Source organism: Podarcis pityusensis (genome assembly GCF_964106645.2).
Source record: "Podarcis pityusensis genome assembly, chromosome: Z".
Classification (NCBI taxonomy): domain Eukaryota; kingdom Metazoa; phylum Chordata; class Lepidosauria; order Squamata; family Lacertidae; genus Podarcis; species Podarcis pityusensis.
Window position 1 is genome coordinate 10,480,093 of NC_138044.1, and position 17,555 is coordinate 10,497,647.

Consider the following 17,555-nt stretch of genomic DNA (forward strand, 5'->3'; position numbering starts at 1 on the left):
CCAGCCCAAGGCCAGGGATTGAACCTGGGACCTTCTGCATGCAAAGCACATGCTCTGCCCCTCTAGGCCACCCAAAGACCAGAATCATTGAAATTGAGTAGGAGGGGACCCAAGGGATCATCAAAGCTAGTCTGAAGGAGCGTCTCCACCTCCATCGTTCTGCCCAGACACTGAGGTCTAGTGCCAAGGGCCTTCTGGCGGTTACCTCACTGCGAGAAGCCAAGTTACAGGGAACCAGGCAGAGGGCCTTCTAAGTGGTGGCACCTGTCCTGTGGAATACCCTCCCACCAGATGTCAAAGAGAAAAATAACTACCAAACTTTCAGAAGGCATCTGAAGGCAGCCCTGTTTAGGGAAACTTTTAATGTTCAATAGGTTATTGTATTTTAGTGTTTTGTTGGAAGCCGCTCAGAGTGGCTGGGGAAACCCAGCCAGATGGGCGGGGTATAAATAATAAATTATTATTACTGAGTTCCGGAGCGGAGTGGGTGGGGAACGGGAGACGCTTTGCTGGACTAGACGGCTCTGACTCTCAGGGCTCTCTCGTCGCCACGTCTCTCCCGCCCACATGCCCCTTCCGAAAGATCAGCTACCGGACGCTCAGGACCAGCTCTCCGCAACACCAAAATGCTCCACCCCTAAGCGCTTCTGAGTGGCCTGTGGGTCTTCAATGCGCTGGGCGGGGCGCACAGAGGCAGAGGAGGCGGAAGATGCCCTGCCCCTCCCAGCCCTGCCCAGCGCTCCTTTCCTCCCTCCCTCGCTCCCTCTTTTCTTCTTCTCTTCTTCCTCTCAGCTGAGCTCAGTTCGGACCGGCCCACTCGTATCTTACTTCGGTGGGTTGGAATCAGCTTGAGCTCCTTTTTGCTTTTCCATTGCAACCCCAGGTAAGACCCCTGAGCAGGCCGCTTGGAAGGGAGAAAGAGAGGGAGGGGGCGGAGACGAGCGCAACAGATCCGGGTTTGGGGTCCCCCTCCTCCTCCTTTCCCCTCCTCCGGGCGATCTGACGTGTCGGTCCCTCCCCTCCGGGTCTGGGAGATGCTCTTGATGGGGTGGGAATTATGTGGGTTGGGGGCGCGATCTTGCTACTTTGGGGGGCTTGGGTTCAGGTTCGAGCTGGATCCGCAACTTGGAAGAAATCATCAAGGCTTTGACCAAAGAGCCCCTTAAAAGCGAACAGATTTATTGCGGTATAGAAGTTTTCGCGGACTCCCATGGTCCGCGAGAACCAGAAGTTTAGGGAGTCGGCGTGTACTAAGCAGGGAAAAGGCAGAGTGGAGGGCGGGGGTGTGTGCGCTATACGCTTTGTGGGGGGGGGGGTGATACATGGATTGGGATGGTCGTTGTTTGCAGGATTTCCAGTTTAGCACTCTCTTGATATGGGTCTCTCTCTCACACACACAGCTGGGTCACCTGCTCCTTCATCACACGCAGCTCCTTAGCTTATCTGCAACACTTGTTGAGGCTTCTGTGAAAGAATCTGGGACTGTCAAAAGGGTGCTGGAAGGCTAGGAGGAGCGGCCAATCAAATCGCTCCCTCTGAGGTTTGAGCCCGTAGGATACAAGTTGCTCTTTGATGTAGTGTAGAGATTCTTGGTCTTCCGTGCTGGACTCAGAATTGCACCAAAACATTTTCTTTTCTTTTCTTTTCTTTCTCCTCCTCCTTTCTGTTTCTTTTTATCTCCCTCACACAAGACTTCGCCACAAGAAGGAAGGAAGTAAAGTTATTCTTCCTTTCTCCTCATACGAGAACCAAGGGCTGTCCAGTGAAGCACTGGGGACCTTTAAGTTTAGAGAAGAGGCGACATGATAGAAGTTTATAAAATGATGCGTGGTGTGGAGAATGTAGACACAGAAAAGTTTCCCTCCAGCTCTCGTAGCACTCTCAGCAATGAAGCTGAGTTCAGGACAGATGAAAGGAAGTCCTTCTTCACAAAGCACATAGTTAAACTATGGAACTCACTCCCACTGGAAAAAGTGATGGCCACCAACATGGGTAGCTTTAAAAGAGGATTAGACCAGTAGTTCCCAAATTATTCCCTCATCACTTAAAAATCACGGAGGGTCTTGGTGGACCACTTAATGAATTTTCTGCCCATTATAGCAGTTGCAATGTGTTGGGCTAGATGCCAAATTATCTTCTTCTTTTATTCCCTTCACACTGCTATTTTGCTGCATTTTATGGAATTCCAATTGCAATACAATAAAATAAAATGCAAGAAACAGAAGAAGCAGTAAAAATTTCATGTAAAGTGGTACCTCGGGTTAAGTACTTAATTCATTCCGGAGGTCCGTTCTTAACCTGAAACTGTTCTTAACCTGAAGCACCACTTTAGCTAATGGGGCCTCCTGCTGCTGCTGGGCCGCCGGAGCACAATTTCTGTTCTCATCCTGAAGCAAAGTTCTTAACCCAAGGTACTATTTCTGGGTTAGCAGAGTCTGTAACCTGAAGCATGTGTAACCAGAAGCGTCTGTAACCCAAGGTACCACTGTAAAAGTTGGTGTGAATATGTAATGCGGTGGGTGTTCCATCTCCTGTCTTCAACCTGCAAAACCAGAATCACGTTGGGGAGCTCCTGAGCAAACCTTGCAGACAAGAGTTTGGGAACCCTTAGAATAGATAGATGCATGGAGGATAAGGCTGTTGATGGCTGCTAGCCAAGATGGCTGTGTTCAGCCTCCACTGTTGGGACGCAGTCAGCTTCTAAATGCCAGTTGCTAGGAACTGGAAGTAGGGAGTGTGCTATTGCATTCAGGTCCTGCTTGCAGGCTTCCCAGAAACATCTGTTTGGCCACTGTGAGAACAGGGTGATGGACTAGATGAGCCACTGTCATGGTGCAGCAGGTCTTTCTTGTGTTCTGTCTTGTGTCCTTTCCTACCCTTCCTACTACTATCCTTCTTTTTAAGAAAAGAAAGAGGGAGGAGGGAGGGAGAAGAAACTGGATGTCCAGATTCAAATATAGATGTCCTCTATCCAAGTTCCTTAATTTTTATTTACTCACCTTGAAAATAATCTGGTTGAAAGGCAGGTAACCCCCCCCACACACACACATTCAGTAAGAAAATAAATACTTGTGTAGAAGAATACATTCTGATACAGCTGTCACAGTTAAAGAAAGCTTAGATGAGTCATTTATTATTATGCTCAGGACAGGTTACAACAATTAAAGCACAATTTTAAAAACAGTTTAAAACAACTTACAATCACAGAAATAAGGCAGGTGCTGAAAATATGCAGCCTGGGTGTCAAAAGCCAGGGTAAAGAGCTTAGTTTTAGTCAATGAATTGACTGTGTGAATTTGCATAGCCAAAAAAAGCACTCATTCTTTTTTAAAAAGAGGAAAAACTTTCCCCCCCAAGAACTTGTTCTTTGAAAAACAAAATCACACTTTCCTTATTTTTAGAAGGTGTAACGCATAAGTTTTGCTTGGGGATGAAAAAGTGTCTTAGGTCTGAAAAGACCAGAGAACTCAATGTATGGGCATTTGTGGGATCATCATCTTAACAGCTTAGTTTGTACTGAATTGTATTATTATTATTATTATTATTATTATTATTATTATTATTAATCTTCCTATGCTCTTGTGTTTTTGATACTACAGGGGTTGTCATGTTTGTTAGTGTCTTGATGTTTTTATTGTGAGCCACTTTGAGCTCATCCTTGTTGTTGGAAAAGCAGGGTACAGATATTACATTAAACAAATCATCCAAACTGGGTACAACAACGCTGTGTTGTGCTATGCTGACATTACCCATGCACTATAGCCACAGCCTTGCCCTATGTAATATAGGTATAATAATGGAAAATTCTGTCTGCATTGACATGCTGGCAGGGTCATTTGATAAATGGGGGAGGGATCACATTTTTTTGTATGAAAGAACACCTGAGTTTGAAATATCATGAACTCCGGTTGTTGTTTCGCTACTCCTTTGTTTTCGAACTATACCCCCCCAATTACAGCCGTTACCTCCCCCCCAAAAAAATCCTGGATACTTGAACTGTTTTGTACAGGGCAGTGATCACTTTTCCAGCACGGGAGATGAGCATAAAAGCCTCAAAAGCAAACCAAGAAGTTCCTTCTCTAGAGTGTAGAAGACAATGGGTGTTTCACCCTAGCTAGCCAGATCCGCTTTCTTAAATGTCACTCATTGTTCCGACTTAATTCACCAGCTGAATACACTGTTGAGATAGTAGCTGGAGTGGAGGTTGACCCATTCAGGCTAATGGGGCAGTGCTCTACCAACCTTGGTCCGCTCTCAGCTGCCCCCTCCCCACTCACTGCCCTCCTTCCTGATAAGAACCAGTCCAGGGAGTGGCATTGGCTGTCAACTTCCTCTTCCACCACCACCACCACTTCCTCCCCATTTGCAAAGCTCAATGGGAAAGAGGATGAGGACAAAGCTAAGATGAGTTGACTTTGCCTGTCATTGGCTTTGGCACTGGCTAATGTTTGGGCTTCCAGCCTTCTGGCCCACCAGTCACAATGGGCGCCAGCCATCACTGAGTAGCTGGCTAATTTTGTGCAAAAGAAATAAGGAGAGTTTCACCTGTATGTTTTGCCTCATATCTCAGGTTTTACTGCTGGAAATTTACATTAAAAATAGAAAAGCCAGCTAGCTAGGAATTTAGGGATTCTGGCATATACATGGGGATTGGGGGAGCAATTGCCCCCCTTGCCCACTCCAACAGACACCCATGAGTATAATCTTCCTTGCCTCCTTCCACTCCCTTTCTCATTCTGGGAGGGGGGTGACATGCCAGTAATGGGAAAGACCAGAGGAAAACGTGGACAGAGCAATGGATGCAAATTTTGCCTTTTTACAAGTATATTAGTTTTATGCATGTTCATGCACCCCTCTCTGTCTTCCATCCAGGCAAGCAAGGGGCATTTGCAGAGTTCCAATGACACTTTCAAAAGCACCCAAGCAGAATGTGAAGCAGGGCCAGTGGGGGGGGGGAGTGTGACTGAGGAAGGCATGTGGTCTGGGGAGAGACCCAAGGGCTCTAGGTTCCCAGTCACTTCCCTAAAAGTGGATCTCTGAATCCCCAAAGATCGATAATAACTCTGCTATATTCAGTATTAGAAAGGGGGGCTTTGAATACAAAGCAGCAAAAGTTGGGGGAACTTCTAAATTAAGAACTCACAGAAAGCTTTTTAAAAAATGCGAGCTGAAAGCGGAGACACAGTCTGGGGTGCCACACCTTTCTGGAAGGGAAGGTTTTGTGAATTAATGACTTCCCAAAGTTAATTCAATGCTGATAATTTGTGCAAAAATGTGTGTTTTATGGCTGCCACAAGGCTAAATAGCAACTGGATACCTCTCTTTTTTAAGTAAACCTGCAACCTCTTCTGCTGCTGCTGTGCATTTAAGGACAGCATGAAATCCAGTGCAAGACATTGAAATAACCAGTCTGATCAAGCTGGTGGCCATACGCGCATGGAAGTTTTCTTCTATACATCCGTCTCTGGATGCCCAAATGTGTGTGATCACTGTGGCTCCTCTTCCTGATCCAGCTGCCAGACTGCACACAAGAAATAACTTGGTAAAAAGCGGTCATAGTCAGTGGAAAGTAGTGCATTGGAGTGAATGGGGCAGTGCCCCACCAACCTCAGTCTATCCTCAGTAAACTCCCACCTACCTGCCTTCCTACTTTTTTGCTCTATAAGACTCACTTTTTCCCTCCTAAAAAGTAAGGGGAAATGTGTGTGCATCTTACGGAGCGAATGCAGGCTGCGCAGCTATCTCAGAAGCCAGAACAGCAAAAGGGATTGCTGCTTTCACTGTGCAGCGATCCCTCTTGCTGTTCTGGCTTCTGAGATTCAGAATATTTTTTTTCTTGTTTTCCTCCTCCAAAAACTAGGTGCGTCTTGTGGTCTGGTGCGTCTTATAGAGCGAAAAATACCGTACATCTAGTGCAGACAGTGGCCTGGCTGCCAGCTTCCTCATCCTTATGCTCAGTGTTGCCCCTTGTAGAACTCTTTAGGGAGGAAGATGAATGCTCTGCTTGCCATTGACTCTGGCTCTGCCTACCATTGGCCTCTTGCTGTCTGCCCAAAGGGCACCAGACACCACTGGTAATAAGACCAGTCAGGAGTATGGGAGCGGGCTTGAGCTAATTCTCCCATTCCCCACTCAGCCAAAGGCCAGCACAATTGCTGCTTTATCTGAAGGAGCTCCCTACATGTAGCCCTCACTACTACATGAACACACTGATGGAAATGGGCTTTATTCAGGTTCTGATTGGAGAAAAGCAGGGAGCCAGCAACTGGTGGCCATGACAGCTGCAGTATTGCCCGCCTCTTATTCTGTGCAGTTGTCCCAACCCAAAGTGCAACAGGAGTTTTGTGTTTGAAATCCATTTGCAAGTCCAGTCCTGAGGTCTGTTGCACAAGTGAATCCTGATGGTGCCTGGCGTGGAGTAGCACTGTATCCACACCAACAGACTCCCCCTCTGCATGCACACAGCAAAATACGAAAATAAACTCTTAAAAAAGAAACAAGGAACGCCATGGTCCATGGCTCAAATAGATACAGAAACCACAGAGCCTAGGACTTGCCGATCAGAAGGTTGGCGGTTCAAATCCCCGCGATGGGGTGAGCTCCCATTGCTCGGTCCCTGCTCCTGCCAACCTAGCAGTTCGAAAGCACAAAGTGCAAGTAGATAAATAGGTACCACTCTGGCGGGAAGGTAAATGGCGTTTCTGTTCACTGCTCTGCCAGAAGCGGCTTAGTCATGCTGGCCACATGACCCGGAAGCTGTACGCCAGCTCCCTCGGCCAATAAAGCGAGATGAGCGCCGCAACCCCAGAGTCGGTCACGACTGGCTCTAATGGTCAGGGGTCCCTTTACCTTTACTAACTATAAATTAGAAGCTACTGTAGAAATCACCAGTGTTCCCATGGGCACAGTGGGAATCCCCACTGCCTCTTTGATGTGAAGTTCAGTACTTTCCTTTTTCTCCTTCCAAAGGTATATAGAGCGGCAGGAGGAAGTTGGAAGAATGACTCTCTTTCCCACTTCCTCTTTCCACTCTATGCAGTTTTGAAGGCATTGTTATGTCTGCTGGATCCAACTTTTATGTCCGATGCAAAAGCAACATAGCATGTGCACACACACGTTTTCTCTTGTCTGTCTATCACCAGGGCTGGGGTGCAAGGCAGGAGAGAAAGAAGTGACCGGTGGAGGGGAGGGAGTGTTCACAGTATTTGCTCAAAAATCAAATTGTGCCCATAACCTAAATAGATTGGTGGCTCTTGAGTGACATCTGTTGCTGCAGATGCTCAGAAGCTTCACATACAGGAATGTGATTCTAGTCCATGGGTAGGCAAACTAAGGCCCGGAGCCCGGATCCATCCCAATTGCCTTCTAAATCCGGCCCGTGGATGGTCTGGGAAACAGCGTATTTTTACATGAGTAGAATGTGCCCTTTTATTTAAAATGCATCTCCGGGTTATTTGTGGGGCATAGGAATTTGTTCGTCCCCCCAAATATAGTCTGGCCCCCCACAAGGTCTGAGGGACAGTGGACCGGCCCCCTGCTGAAAAGGTTTGCTGACCCCTGTCTAGTCCTTGTGATCACATACATTTGAGTGTTTGGGCTTAAACTGCTTTGTGAATTTAGTGAAGAGAAACATGTTCCATAGGATGTGTAGATGTACGTGTATGTGTGTGTGTGTGTGTGTGTGTGTGTGTGTGTAATTACACCAGGTATCCAGTTTCTCTCATTACACCAATGACTTTTCATTTGGGGGAGGGGATTGGATTGAGACCCAAAAGATCATACAGTCCAACCCCCTTTTATTCAAATATATGAAAACATCGTCAGTAGGAACCCATTCAGTCTTCTCTTAAATGTTTGCAGGGCTAGTTCCCCTGGCAGCCCTGCAAAATTTCAGGAGACTTTTCTTTCTAGCTGCTACAGGAGCTATGAGTCCTATCCAGCCAAATCCTCAAGAAGAGGAAGGAGAGAGAGAGAGAGAATATGAGTCACTGCTGCTTGTAATTTGCACCCCACCCACCTCAAGGCTTATTATAGAAGGGGGTTCCTGATCACTGGCAGGCTGAAATCACCAGCCACTGTTAATGGGAGAGACAGGAAAACACAAGCCTACAGAAATCAAAACTTCCCTCTTAGAAAAGAACATGAAATTAGACAGTTGTTAAAATCCAGTCATTTGGGAGTGTGCTATCATCTCAGGCAGAGGATTTTGCTACATGGAACGTCAAGGTTTAGCATAGTTGGGCATCTGCCAAGGCTCAACTCACCAGCCTGGGAGCTCGCACACAAGAACCCCCTGGACTTCCTACAGTGAGGAGGCAGATTCTTCCCCAAGTTCCCTCCAATATCTGGAGCTGATATGCTAAATCATAGTTAAAACTGAGAGTTCTGCCCTCCTCTGAGCCTGAAGAGAAGGTGGAAGCTGACGGCCAGTGCCACTCCCTAAACTGGTTGCAAGTAAGAAGGGCAGTGTGGGGCCAGACAGTTGGTGGGGCAGTGCCCCGTTTGCCCCAGTGGACCAATCTCCATTGAGTGACAGCCAGTCTCACCCCTTTTAACAGCTGGATTCTGAACACAACTGCTCCATATCTCAAAGCCAGTGGGCACAGACATAGGGAGGAAATGATGTTCTGTGGGAGGTAGGGCCCAAAAGCCCTTTGGCAGTGTTTACGCTGGAAGTAATTGCAGTGTGCAGATGCTAGAGTCATCACCATAGGGATGGGATGAGGTGCAATTATTCCAGACGGGGTGGGGGTGGGGAGAGAGAAACAGGCACACCCGATCAAACACTAAGCCTGGTAGCTGTTCCATTATTCCAAGCTCTGAGATGCATCAGACTGCATGCCTGGTTACAGGAAGGGGATGAAATATTTCTTCATATGAGGGCAGGGGAAAAAATATCAGAGTTACTTTGAGAATATTTTGTGGTTTACAAGATTAAAGAGTGAGGTTGCTGTCAGGCTCGCTGTTCCATTCCTCTCATATTTTTGGGCAGCCTATAATATGACCTGCTTTCTTTGCAACCAAAAGTGCTTAAGCTAGAGTGTTCATCTTTGAAAACCCAGGGTTGCAGCCTCTCATTGTGTCAGGGCACATTTCTGGGTTGCCAAGGTAATAGCAGTGGTTTTTTTTCTAATAAACTCAAGAAAATCACCATTTTATAGTTCAAATTGGGAAAAATAAATACAGTAAATAGACAGAAGTACAAATATTCACAAAATGTTTAGGAGTATGCGTACCCCTGCGTTCCCCCAGGAAACCTGTGAGAAGTGAAGTTGCAGGGAAGCAGGCAGAGGGCCTTCTCAGTAGTGGCGCCCACCCTGTGGAACGCCCTCCCATCAGATGTCAAAGAAATAAACAACTATATGGCATTTGGAAGACATCTGAAGGCAGCCCTGTTTAGGGAAGTTTTTAATGACAGATGTTTTAATCTATTTTTAATCTTTTGTTGGAAGGTGCCCAGAGTGGCTGGGGAAACCCAGCCAGATAGGTGGGGTAGAAATAATAATAAATAATAGTAGTAGTAGTAGTAGTAGTAGTAATACTGGAGCATTGGTGGTATAAATGGATTTCAGCAGGAAGTTACGGGACATGCACCGATTGGAAAAAAAGCAGTATGTCTGCCCCAAAACATTTGCCAAGCAGAAACAGTGGAGTGATGTTTAACTGCCCCAATATGATAAAGTACCCTTCACATCATGAATGTACAATCAAAACGATGTCTCAAGGGACCCTTGCTCTATTATTCATATGGATTTCAGTCAAATTATTAATGATAATATGCATTCTTTGTAAGCACTTGTATTAAAAATAATAATTGGATAACCTTTTTAGTCAATTAAGGCTGCAGTCCTTCCTAAGCATCAAGCATATTGAACTTGACAGGATTTACTTCTTCATAGCCATGTGCAGGATTAAGCTACAAGGATGCAGTTCTGTGCACTCTTAGTTAAATCTTATTAAAATCATGCATGTTTTTGAGTAAGCATGCCTAGCATCACTCTGTCAATGTTTCTTTCTGGAAGCAAACCCCAAAGAACACAGTAGGACTTAACTTCTGAGTAATCACGCATAGGATTGCATTGTCAAGTGAATTTATAAATCTACGCAGCTGCATTGTCATATATACTCAAAAAGATAGATCGGGTGTCAAGCAAAGTATGTTTCCAATTTTAATCTAGGACTCTCTCCACACACACACACACACACACCACTTCCCTGCATTATCAAATGTTTTGGGGAAGCTGTTCTAGAGGAATAGAAATCTGCAGGGCTGCAGTTAAAGTTGCATAAAGAGAAGCATTTATTTTTCTTTGCCGATGGTTTTTCCCTCTCTCCTCAGTTGCCTTTGCTTTGCCTCCTCTTCTTGGTGTGCCATCAGCTGACCAGAGGGCGGAACAGCTGATGATGAGATGAATGGCAAATCCTTGTTTCCTACTGGTTTTATGACCAGTTCTGGCTGTCTGCCAAAAGCTGGTAAAAATAGCCCAAAAGCACTTGAATGCCAGGAACACAAAGGGAGTTACTTGAATGTACTTTTAGATTAGGGCTATAAGCTTGGGATTTTTTTCCTTTTACCTATAAGCGCGTTTATGAAAGCTGTCTTTGGGACCCAGTCTGTACGCTCACAAAATGAGGCTCTGTGCATTATAAATCACTGGGGTTGTTTCCATGCTAGTCATATTCAGAGCAGACCTGCTGAAAATAATGGATATTACTGTTAGAATTCGTTGGAATTCCTATTAGATTCCTTAATTTAAGTGAGTCTTCACTGAGTAGGACTTAATTGGTCTTCTGCTGGTGGGATGGAGATGGGCAAATTCAAATGGGGGGGGAGTGGCCCTCCAGTCCTCTGTGCCTGGCCCTTGGAATACTTCCCAGGCCATGCTCTGCCCCAAGTGTTTTTGCCTAGATGGAATATGTCCTTGATCTCCAATAATGCTTCTTGCTTGTTTGGATGGAGGAGAGAGAGGACGTGTGAAAGTATGGGCAGAAACTCACCTGCTGTACAAAGGTTAAATTTACATTTGTTGCTTTGACCACTTTTGCCTCTGGCTCTACCCATCACTGGCATGTGAGCCCTGGAAGGTTGCCCAGAAGGGAGTGTGGCCCTTGGGCTAAGGAAACAAAAGGTTCTCCACTGCTACACTACCAGAATTTGGCCTGCTCTCTGAGAAAGAGAGAGAGAGAGAGAGAGAGAGAGAGAGAGAGAGAGAGAGGGAAAGAGGGAAAGAGACTATATATACATATCAGAAATAGAAGCCCAAATGCATGTTTGGTTTAGATATGTGTCTCAGTTTTGAAAACATTGTAGACTACTGTTAGTAAATAATGTAGAAATCTGCAAGAGAAAATAAATCAAATTAAAAATGTAGCGACTTAAACTTTATTTAAAATGTTTCCTAGGGAGTGTTATTTTTTTAAAAAAAGTTATGGGGATGACTTGTGTCAAAGACGCCAAGGTAGGATGCAAGACCTACTTTAAATAAGCTGCTTGGAATGTTAACTTGCTTTTTTATTTTTTGGATGTTATGAATAAATCTTTTGCTAACCACAGACTCTCCAACTTCCACTCCCAACTTCGCCCCCTTTCTATGCAGTTGTACTTTGTCTCCCTTCCCTGGTCATCTAAATTTCTCTCCCCCCTCCTCCAATTTTCAAAACCTACTTATATGCATGATTGAACACTTTGTCCTTGGGCATGCCTGGGGAGAGGGAGGGAATTTCTTATTCAAAGAAACAATGTGGTAAGGGAGGTGGGGAGATGTATGCTGGTACCATCCTGGGCCCCAGGCAAGAGATCTGTGGTAGTCCCCTCTCTTCTCTGCCCCATACATACAGGACTGGGACAGCTGGGGCTGACCATCTGCCCCGGCACCCTACCCCTCTGGGTTTTTGTCTTGTGCAAGGGAATTGCAACATTTTAATTTTATTTGTAAATACATGTATTTGCTCCATATCCTCCAATGTGTCCAGGCCCAAAACCAGGATGCACATCTTCCAGGCCACATGCCCAGGTGAGTCACATGACCTGCATGAGATCAAAGCCCCGGAAGAAGCACTTTTCTCAGGTCACCCAAAATAGCCGCTGTGCACAAGTGAAAAAACAGGATGCCCTGGTTTTCCCAGGACAGATGTTTCCCGGGGGTATGTTACTGCTGTTCATTAAGAATATCGGAGCAGTTTACAACAATCATTAAAGCCATATAGTAAAAACCATATAAAAAATTACAATCCGAAACCAGATAATTATTATGGAAATATGTACTCTTAATGGCCTGCACAAATCTGACAGAATAGAAGAGTTTTTAATCAGGCATTTAAAAGTTGGAACCAAAGGTGCCTGCTGAATCTCGGTTGGTAGAATTCTGTTCCAGTTGGAGCTTCCAAACATGTTGGCTATTGGAGCCAACCCTGCTGAATAAGAACAGGGATTATCCTACCATTATTATTATTATTATTATTATTATTATTATTATTATGTTTATGTTTATATCCTGCCCTTCATCCGGAAGGAGCCCAGTGCAGCAAACATGTCAGTAATAATAATAATAATATTAAAAATAGTGTTAAAACAGTTAACAATATTCTCTCAGCCAGTGATTTCAGGGTTGTCAGGACCAGTGTCTTTCAGCCATCAAATGCCTAGGTAAACAGGAGTGTTTAAAACTTTCTCCTAAAAGTCCGTAATGAGGAGGGTATTCCGCAAATGGAGAGCCACCACCAAGAAGACCCTGGCACAGGTAAATAAATTCCCAGTAATACTGACTAAAGGCAGGAATGTGGTAAGGAGGGGAAATGAGATAAGGAAGTGATGTCAGTCCTGCCTGAGCTTGTTTGAACGGGACTGGAAATTTTGACTAGAGGGGAAAACGCAGGCATGCTAAACCTGTTTGTGTGCCCCGTAAATCAAATTTCAGTTGAAATGAGTTTGCCTCAGGCTTGCAACATGGTATGCAAAAGCACGACTGCATTCTTCCTAAGCACAACTGCAACCTAATTTTGAATCATGATTACACAGACATTTAGTCTTCTGAATCGATACCAGCTTAATGTTTAAGTGAATATGCATAGGATTTCGGAGCCTTAAAAGGATGCAAGCCCTAACCAGACGCTACTGTACATCTTATTAAAAAATGATTCAGCAGCGCATAGAGAATCTGTGCATCAACTTGTATCAAGAACACACCACTCGAAGATGTGACTCAGCAATTGCGTAGCCTCTATTGGAGCCCTCCTCATGGATGAGAGAAGACAGAACCAGCTGTAAAAATGATCTCAACATAATTTATGGAATTCCCTTCCCACGGAGGTGCACTGAGCATCTTCATTGTGCAACTTCCATTGCATGCTGAAGATACATCTCTTTACCCTGGCATTTGACAACTGAGATACATGTTTTAAGAACCCATCATGTTCTTCTAATGGTAACTTGTTCTAACTGATTTTGTATTGATGTTTTATGTTTTGGTAATGTGCCTTGGGACTTTATGGTGAAGGGCAAGTGAGTAACAACAACAACAACAATGGCTTACAACCACTGTACTGCTAATTACCATTTAGAGAGCAGTATATGGCAAAGGTAAAGGTAAAGGGACCCCTGACCATTAGGTCCAGTCGTGATCGACTCTGGGGTTGCGGCTCTCATCTCGCTTTATTGGCCGAGGGAGCCGGCGTACAGCTTCTGGGTCATGTGGCCAGCATAACTAAGCCGCTTCTGGTGAACCAGAGCAGCGTATGGAAGCACCGTTTACCTTCCCACTGGAGTGGTACCTATTTATCTACTTGCACTTTGACATGCTTTCGAACTGCTAGGTTGGCAGGAAGTATATGGCAAACAACTGTACAATTCTTCATGGTATTTGAGCTCATGATCCCCTATGTGAAATTGGCAATTCTTGTTCCCATTTCATACAGGGAGAGCTAGAGGCTGGATGCCAACTTGTTTCAACAGCATACAATGAATCTATAGCTAAAGCAGGGGTCGAATGCAGCACCAACACCACTACCTAGTTCTTGCCTTCCTAACTCAATTACCCCTAATTTTAGATACATTTTTAAAGTAGAGAAGGTAGCCACAGCTAATAAAAGTAAGATTTCAGTCTTGATCTCACTTGCGCAGATGGCGTGTCCTCCACACTTAATCTCTCTCACACCCACACACCACTCAGCAGTCTCCTTTCTAGACTCCCAAGTATGTCATCAGCGCAAAAAGCTGCTTCACTCAAGGCAATAGACTTGCATGCGAGTTCCCTATTTGGAGGTGCAAATCCCCTGGGTTGCTTTTGTAAATAAGCTATGAATTGCAGATGTGCCCATTTTGCTGAGTGCATATAAGCGCTTAGGAAGTAGGAGCACAGTTTGCTCATTCATTCATATGTGCCTTAAGGGCTAAAACCTTGATTTCTGTCTGCTTGGCATAGAAACAGAGGAAGCTGCCTTATAACGAGTCTGACCATTAGTCTTTCTAGCTCAGTACTGTCTATAGTGACTAGCAAAGGCTCTCCGGGTTTTCAGGCAGGGGATATTTCCAGTCGTACCTGAAGATGCTGGAAATCAAACGGGGCTCTTCAGTAATGCCAGTAATGGGAGACCCATTTCCCTTGAAATATCACTTGTTCGCATCCCCTGTGGCAGTGGAGGCTGTTCGATTTAGGCAAGCAGTGCTCTGCCCACCAACCTTAGTCTGCCCCAAGCCAGACTCTGCCTCATACAAGATCCATTCACTGTTTTCCACACGGCAGTGATTTGCTTGTGGGGAGTTTCAGCTTCTGCCAAGTGGCCCTGATATCAATAGTCAAGATCATACAGAAGAAAGAAGGGGAGGAATTAGAGCACTCTCTTGACCATCTTTGGGCTTCATCTTGTAGTTTCCCAATTGTTGGGGATGACCGCAGTCACTTCCCCTGAGGCTCAGCTTAACTGGAAACAGAGCTATACGCGAGGGAGGCGTGGCTTGGGTCAGTGTCGCAACCTCCCTTGGCCATCCTGAGTGCAGTCAGTGGAAGTGAAACTATTACTTCTTCTTCTTCAAAGAACCTGTGAGTTGATACTGGAGGCAAGGAGCTTTCTTGTGGCTTAACAGCGTCCCAGTTGAAAGGGGGGGGGGAATAACCTAGTAGCAGCAGGTGGAAGAAGACAAATCAAAGGAAAACAAAGGTTTAGCAAGTAAGGGCTAAATAGAAAATTTAGAAACAAGAATTGCTTTTCTGGATCTATCATCCAGTTTCCAAACTTGCTAGGTTGATGCCTTTGGGTACAAGATTGATGCCCATCCCCAGGGATTTGTCCCCAACTTCTACTTCATCAAGCTATACTGTCCCTGTATGTGGAGGTTTCACCACTTTCGCACTAAGCATTATTGATAGGGTCTTAGGTCCATGGTTGGTTTGTTTTTGTTTTTAAAGTCATGACATCTCAGCTCATGGCCATCTGGCGGATTCCATAAGTTAATAGTGTTGAAAAGGGGAAAGAATGAACCTGTCATTTTTGGCTTCTCTCAGTTTCTCCTTTGTCCAGTCTTCAGTTTGGTTCTCCACGTTGCCACGTCAGTTGTGCATGTTTGTTTTTAAAGTCCTCGTGAAAATTCCCCAGTATTTTAGTGTAATTTTTTCCTAATGCGTGTGCGCGCACACCCACCCACACCCCCAAGCAATTCCCCATAATATAAGGCATTTTTGTTTGTTGCTTTCCATAATATATTCATTTGGACACACACCTTCCTGTAATATTTACATTTTTCTAAACATTTGGCTGCAGAATTGCATTGCAAAATTCAGATAAGTGTGCATTCTGAAGGAAAGGTGTGTTTTGGTTCTGTAGATCAAGCTGCTGTGTTAACAGCAGGCCAGGCAGGTTTTTTCTGGTCACTGGGTACACCAAAGATCCTATTACTGTCATATAAGAACATAAGAAAAGCCAATTGGATAAACAAATGGCCCATGTAACCCACCATCCTGTTCTCACAGTGGCCAGCCGGATGCCTGTGGGAAGCCTGCAAACAGAACCTGAGCACAAGAGCAGCCCTTTCCCCTCCTGTGGTTTCCAGCCACTGGTATTCGGAAGCATACTGGTTCCAGCCATGGAGGCACATCAAATTGCAAAATAGTTCCACCAAAATAAATATGTGTCCTCTCCTTTGAAATAAAAGAAACATTTAGTTAAACTGTGAGCCCATACACTTCTTAACTGTAGCTCAAAATAAGCAGCTTCCCAGCCAGGGTGTCTGAATAATTGACTCACTCGCCATAAACCAGCCAAGCAAGTGGCTATGTTTTGTTGCAAACTGCCCTGTGTGCCGATCTCTGCAAGAATGGTGAGATATAAAAAACTCTGAAATAAATATTTACAAGCTTCGATTAAACCAGCTTGTTTCTGCCCAGGCTGAGTATGAACTTTGACACAGCAGTGGCTGGTCTTCAGGGGAGAAGGCAATTCATTTGGAGGTCACCATTGCTAGTGGGTCTTCTCCAGTGGTGCAGCCCCAAAGGGGAAGCACCGAAGTTGTTCCTTCAGAGTGTGATGATGAGGATTAGGGCACTCCTGCAAGGCTGAATGCTTCTGGATGGGCTTGGCTCCTAGGTGAGAGACCGGAACAGTTGGGTAGAGTGAAGCAGTTCTGGAATTCCGGGGAGCTGCATCTGTGCCAAGAGCATGTATAAGATAACCTTTTCAGCACTTCAGGCAGGGAGTCTCTCCCATTCCTACCGGGAGATGCCAGGGATTGAATTTGGGACCTTCTGCATGCAGAGCAGTGCCCTGCCACTGAGCTTCAAGTCTTCCCAAATTGAAATCAATGGGCTTGAGTATTCCTGTTCTTGCATTGAGTCAGGCTGACAAGGGTGCAAAGGATGAAAAATTATTCACAATAATCTGGTCCAGTTGTGCAGGGTCCATGGAAATTACATTGAATTGCTGTCCTGTTGCATTGCTTTGAGGGCAAACAGACATCTTTGAAGGATTCAGAATCGAATCCACAAGAGACCAAGCCTTATCCTCACTTCTCAGATAAAATTAGAGCTATGCAAGAAGGAGGGAGAGAGGAGAGAGAGACTAGAAACCCAGAGGCGTTGGTGATTATTAGCAAGAGGGCTGCGAAAAGTCCATGCCAAAACTGACAATTCTGTGCCAAGGGATCCCATATTCCACCTCAGTAAAAGTGGAATTCTGTGACCTGCAGAAATCATGCATGTCTAATCACAGAAAGGGGGGAATTGTTCCTTTGAGAACCATAGCCTCGCTTTCTGCTGGAACTCCTTCTCATAGATTTTCTCAGACGTTTTGTTGTTGTTGTTTAGTCGTTTAGTCGTGTCCGACTCTTTGTGACCCCATGGACCAGAGCACGCCAGGCACTCCTGTCTTCCACTGCCTCCCGCAGTTTGGTCAAACTCATGCTGGTAGCTTCGAGAACACTGTCCAACCATCTCGTCCTCTGTCGTCCCCTTTTCCTTGTGCCCTCAATCTTCCCCAACATCAGGGTCTTTTCCAGGGAGTCTTCTCTTCTCATGAGGTGGCCAAAGTATTGGAGCCTCAGCTTCAGGATCTGTCCTTCCAGTGAG

At 45.2% G+C, this 17,555-nt stretch overlaps 1 protein-coding gene across 2 annotated transcripts in view; it reads left to right on the forward strand.

Moving 5' to 3' along the window:
* The first annotated feature begins 724 nt into the window (after nucleotides 1-724).
* The window catches only part of GSN (gelsolin), a 60,840-nt gene continuing 44,009 nt past the window's right edge, over nucleotides 725-17,555 (forward strand). Inside the window, exon 1 of one of the 2 annotated variants that reach the window (XM_080990716.1) lies at nucleotides 725-883. Coding sequence is in view for 1 of the 2 variants with exons in the window: in XM_080990715.1 (XP_080846841.1) it covers nucleotides 11,430-11,459 (30 nt within the window). In the remaining variant the exon portion in view is untranslated. Of the gene's footprint in view, nucleotides 884-11,420; nucleotides 11,460-17,555 lie in introns of those variants that run through there. The other variant, XM_080990715.1, reaches the window with a different exon arrangement.